We start from the raw sequence: 6,271 nt of genomic DNA, 5'->3' as shown, positions 1-6,271 counted from the left end.
TTTTCATTCCAAACTCCTTAACCATCCTTAACCCATTAATTCTTAATCTTTCATCCTTAACAATCCCTGATAATCCTCCGAGACGTCTGAAAAGAAGATGGCCACGGGACCTTCTAATTTAAATTAATGTTTGAAGTACCACCAATGGGTGGTTCCTTTCCAAGATTTTCAAGTGTATATGAAACATACTACATATTTACCGATTGTATTATTTTGTACAGTTGTAAATTACATTAAATAAATAATTAAAAAAATTAAAACATTTTACTTATATACTTATACCATATTTTATTGTTCTTATACTATATTTTATTCACTTATATTTATTTATCCATTGTTTTTATTAATTTTCATATTTACTGTTTTATTGAATACTTTCACTTCAAATTGTTTCAATAAATTTATTTGACTTACTATTATTATCACCAAATATTTTCATAATCCTTTTATCACCTGTTTATTATCATTCTGTCACTATTTTTCATTTTTCTTTTTCTTATTTCAATACTTCATAGCTTATTTTTAATAATGTTTACATACTTCATTTTACCTATATACTTATGTTTTATTGTTCTTATACTATATTTCATTCACTGTTTTATTGTAAACTTTCACTTCAACTTGTTTCATTTTACTTGTTGTTTTGACTATTACAATTATTAATGTAGATAAAATATTATTATCAGGACCACTACGAAAACCGGTTGTTATCATTATGTAATATTTTGTAAGTTTATACCACTTCATTTAATATTCTTAACTCACTTCTTTTACTTTATTGTATTATACCTATATTGTACTAATTTTATTAATCTAACTATACTTTCTATTGGTATATAACCTTTTTTTTATATTAGATACGTATTCTATCATTTGATTTGTGTTTATGTTCCTTAAATTGGATAATCTATATCGAGTATATCCAATGACTAGATCTGGAAAGAGGAAAAACGCTGGCTCAGATGAAGATGCTTGCCAGAGACCGAGATGTGTGGTCCAAGTGGTTAGAAGCTCCTCCATGCTGAAAGGCACTTAAGGAGCATTAAAAAAAAAAAAAAAAAAGAAACTAGATAATTCTAGAAGCTATTAATATTATTATATTTTAAAATCGTTTTCCTCATATTTGAAAATACTGTTTAACGGTCACCTCCCCTCCACTCTGTATGCTTCTGCTTTTTCATCATTGTTTTGATATCTTTAAGTGAAAACAGCTGGGTGGTCCTGATTTGTTCTTTTCTTATTTATTATTATAATTATTATTTTTCTTTATTCTTTCTTGACCTTTATTTAATCTCAACTTACTTCCTTATTTTCCATCTTTTAGTGTGTTAATTTTTTTTTTCTCTCATATCTAATTTTTTTATTTTTACATGCTATTACATCTCATGTCTATTTTTAACCAACTAGTTTAAGTAATTTTCTGTAAATCCTTATCATTGTCTATTTTATATTATAACTATTTTTATTCCTTCTTTTTGCTTATTTGTATATAGTTTTCTTTTCACTAATATCTACATAATTAAAATCCTACCTTAATTTACTTTTTGTATCCTACTATCTCAAAATATTTTTAGTTGTTTTTGTATCATTTTAGACCTGATGAAGCTCTACAAAGTGGGGCGAAACATCTGCAAATAAATAGTTGTTAACTATTTTTTGTTTCCTTTTGACTGCACCCATCACCATCTTCTTCATAATTTCAAAACTTATTCTAATAACTTTTGTTATATATTTTGGTAAATAGATGACCTGCATATTTGGTTTTGGTTCTTAGTTGGCTCCTTTTTATTCAAAAAATAGCAATTTCTTCCTTTCCCTTAATTCTCTCAAACCATTTTCTTAAGGTCAGATCCACTGTGGAAAAACATTAAAATCGAGTAACAATTTAGAACCATTCATGCTTACAATTATTGAATTATATTATACATATACTTTTTGGACATATCTGTAGGATATATGATAACAGGAATCCAATAACTAAACATATCTTTTTGAACAAAAATACTGTAAGCTGGATTCAATAGATGAAGAAAGTATTGGAAATAAATAAAAGAAAACCATAGAAAGAGAGATCTAAAAACTATGTTTTTAAGAACAGGACTCCAAATGAAAGGGAAAATTGGTCCTAAATGGTCTAAAGAAATAAAAATGAAGCATAGTGAAGAAATACTGGAAAGAACAGAGAAGAAAACAAGGAAAGATGAAGTAATATTGTCATGTGGCCCCTAGTAGGCCCTATTGAAAAAAAAAGTAATAAACAAATTAAATAAATGATCATTAGAGAGGATACAAAACAGAGGGAGTATGTATGTTCATTTTGTATCATAAAAGATGTTTATAACATATTTTTTTAAAAACTATTAATAAGAAATGTAATACAATGTACCAACTACTGGACAATGGTAGTGTAGCGACGCTATTCACCAGGGACCGCCTGTTTTAACACCGCTATCGCTTCCCACCAAGACGAAGAGCTTCAGTTCGTTTCACCTTGCAGCGGCACCTATGTTTTCTCTAGCCATTTATTGTGTTAATTAATTCAGAAAAATTTAAATAAATTTATAATGTTATATATAAACCTATATAGTGTCATGGCTGTAAATATGTTGATTTAATAAATAATTATCACTAAAAAGAATATACTGAATAATAAAAAACTTATTTCTTACAGGCGGAACCTCTGTATCGTTATTAGAATCAATGGGAGCACTTTCTTGGGACAGTAAATAAGTCATTCAGTGTATACTTCCAACCTGTTTTGAATGTGAAGTCATAATTCATACTAGATACCTATTGGTCACCTCCTCTTTCCTCTACTATTTATTCATATGTAGTACCCAGCGGGTAGTTACCAGCCAGGCCTACTTTCCTCCTATGTATGTAAAGGCATAGTACCCAGTAGAACAAAGTTACCTTCCTTCATGACCTGGTGGCTGCATACCCTCTGGACTTGCATTCCTCCGTCTTACCTATTGGTCGTACTCTGTAGGACGAGTTTACCATCTCTAGAGAAATTACCTCTTAGTCCCATCTATCTATTCACCTCCATATCAACTACCATACCTTTATTGAACACACATTGTCGAGGCCTTTTGGTCAAGAATACATAGTATTATCAATTGGAGTCAGATCTTACACTACCACCTATTGTTATTGTACAAATACTAGGTTAAAACAACCTCGTATTATTTAGTAATCGGTTTAAAAGAAACTGAAATAACTAATTATTGAGTTTAAATTATTTCACGTATCAATTGGTAGGCCAGAGTTGTCAATTTCCATTGTCATGATGTAAATGGTCAATAACCTAAGTTCCAAAAGTTTTACTGAACAGCACACTTTTAGGCCAAGTTTGGAATGATAAAATACCTCTAATTAATTTTCTTTTGGTGTGGAGCCAGTAATATTTTTTTGGAAGCCCATTAAAATTTGTATGTAACATTATTAAACATCTTTTGGCAATTTTTTAAACCTAGCTCTGAAAAAAGTATTAAAAATGTATGCTTACTTAATAAAAATTGGAATAAAGAAATAGCGGGTAAAAAATAAATATTATTTGATCTAAGTAAGAGTTTTCATTTAATTACTAAGAACTGTTACATGTAAAGTAGCTCATATTTTAACAATAAATATAATTTAAATCATCTTTACATATATGGTTTAAAAATATTGACACACTTTTTAACACACAGTAACAATTAACAGACCACACATAAATAAAATTTTCAAGATCTTTTAAAAACACATTTTTCCTGAATAACAAATATGTTCCTTCAAAATTGATAAATATATTCTTCTCTGGAATAATTAAAAGTAGTTATCAATTTTTCTATGAACCTAAGATAGATTGATACTAACTATATGAAGAAAAATATAATTACAATTACAGTCCTTGTTAACTGAAGGAACAATAGGAAACTGCAAGTGGATTCATCAAATATCTATAACACTTTTTGGAAGTATGGTCAGTCATAGCAGACTGATTAGTCATTGTCCATGAATACTGTTCAATTGTTAGATACTTAATAACAATGAATGAAAATCAAACCATAAATTTAGATATCACACAAATGAAATAAATTAAAAAATGAAATTATACCTGTTTTAAGATATTTTCATTTCTAAGATTTACAGAATACATTTTTATTTGTAAATTATTTAATTAAAAAAAAGTCAATAAATTTAATATTTTAATAATAATAAAACTTTTGATTTATTATTCAAAGCACTCTGTTCATTATGACAATATTTAAATAAGCTTGGGTTTCATATTCACCAGATTATATAGTTTTGGGTAATCATAGGAAATTTATTAATAATAGGCTAAAAATATGAAGAGTATAGCTTTGATAATCAGTGTTGATTAAGAGGAACTATGTGATTACCAATCCTACCATTAAAATTAATTATAGCAAAAATAATCCTTACTAGCAATGGGAATATTGTACGACAATTATTTTTCTTTTTTTTTTTACTTGGTATTTGAAAATATACTTCAACATCTTTTATGAAATAACAAGAGACCACATAACAATAAATAAAAGATCTAATAATTATCTCCTGGACGACATAAAGACATATTTGAATCAAATATCACATTTCAGTCTCACAATGAAAAAAAGATCATTAAAACAAATTGTAACCGACAAAAATGAACAATTTAAGAAAACTGCTTCAAGATGTATTTCTTTTCCATTTCTTACTGTTTTAGAAAACATTTAAAGTGAATCAATAGGAAACAAAAGATAACATTTTGTGCATTACTAGCATACATTTTTATAATGAAGCATTTTTAATAAAATTATTTAATTTAATTATTTTGTACAAACATGTTCATATTTGTGATTGATTATATTTCCTATAAGGTTTAAAGATAAACAAGAAATAGTAAGGAAATAAATGATTATTTTGTAAATATTTAAGAAGATGCCCACAATTTACCAAGGCCACATTCTCTTACTATACCATATATATATATATATATATATATTATGTAATTAAAGGGATATCTTAGGTTAACATTCATTATCCTAGAATTAAGAAATGCAATATATGTTAACAATGGATAAGTAAGTAACTATTAATTTAAGGATAACAATTTATTTTTTTAATAAATTATTACCTAAAAGAAATGTAAAGGATTATATAAAAATATGAAAGGTGTGATTATAAAATGGTAAACGTATAATCATTACCAATAAGTAGGTAAATGTACCAAAGCATGTGATATGTTACGATAATTATTTTGAAGAAGTGGTCAATACTAAAAGTATCATATTCTGTGGTAGGTCAGTAAAATCAAAGTTTTGCCATCATTAAGGCGCGTCTAAAGATATCTGTTAATTCTCTACAACAGCTTAATTAGTGTTATCCTATTAGAAAGCATAAGCCTTTGGATTACACAAGAGATATTATTAATTTAGGAGAAAATTAGCAGTAGTCAAAAAGGTTAAAATTAAGAATCTATGAACTATAAACAAAACAAAATCTACTTATAACTAAAAGCTCTTTTTCATATGCCAAATATAATTGGATATACTGGCAAGAAAAAAATAGTGATATACAAATTAACATAATCATGTAAAAAGATAAATATTTCTATTTATCTTTCCAGGCATAAAGTTAACACTGTACAAAAGCAGGGGAACAGATGGGTAAGCTATGTGAGAAAAGTGCGCTCATTAACCCGGAAGCTCTTGATTTTCAATGGTGCAATAGCATCACCATTCAAAACTATATAACAAAGTTGAAGGATTTTATTTTTTAATAAACAGTTTTTAGGGACAAAATTGTTTACCTATTGTCATAAAAGAATGGCAATATTAACATTTTATATATATATATACAATATCAAACTGGGACCTAACCTGATTTACATATCCATATCACAACAAATTATATTTGTTAAAAACACTAATCTGATACTTTAACTTTAAAAAAAAAAGGTATAAAATAAATTTAGAAGGTAAAATAGAAGAACTAGAATTAAAAACTAATATAACCAACCATAAAAGTATTATAACTAAGAAAAAATAAATAACAAATATTATGTAATAGAGAGTAAATAATAACTTACATTTACCAAGGTATTTCAAAATACTTGGTGGTGAATAAGTCTATATCTTTGAAAATTACATAGTAGAACTTTTGAACAAAGCACAATAGGGTCTAAATTTATATTCAGTAAGTCCAGATATGAAAGTCTACAACTAAAGAATATGTCCACTAATTTAAAGGCAATAATGTTGGATAGCATAAATTAGAATATATA

At 26.9% G+C, this 6,271-nt stretch overlaps 1 protein-coding gene across 11 annotated transcripts in view; it reads right to left on the bottom strand.

Moving 5' to 3' along the window:
• Window positions 1–6,271, bottom strand: part of MCU (mitochondrial calcium uniporter) — a 516,099-nt gene that overhangs the window by 14,652 nt on the left and 495,176 nt on the right. For 8 of the 11 annotated variants that reach the window (XM_067053485.1, XM_067053353.1, XM_067053456.1 and 5 more), the window contains 2 exons: window positions 2,387–2,503; window positions 1,750–1,854 (listed from right to left, as the gene is read on the bottom strand). In XM_067053485.1, coding sequence (XP_066909586.1) covers window positions 2,449–2,503 — 55 coding nt within the window. In that variant the 3' untranslated portion in view covers window positions 1,750–1,854; window positions 2,387–2,448. Of the gene's footprint in view, window positions 1–1,749; window positions 1,855–2,386; window positions 2,515–6,271 lie in introns of all 11 variants that reach the window. The other 3 variants (XM_067053385.1, XM_067053406.1, XM_067053334.1) reach the window with 3 other exon arrangements.

Source organism: Halyomorpha halys, unplaced genomic scaffold, assembly GCF_000696795.3.
Source record: "Halyomorpha halys isolate HHAL.00 unplaced genomic scaffold, Hhal_1.1 Scaffold169.1, whole genome shotgun sequence".
NCBI classification, from domain to species: Eukaryota; Metazoa; Arthropoda; class Insecta; order Hemiptera; family Pentatomidae; genus Halyomorpha; species Halyomorpha halys.
Note: the sequence above shows the minus strand (reverse complement) of the source record. Positions and strands in the feature narration are given on the sequence as shown.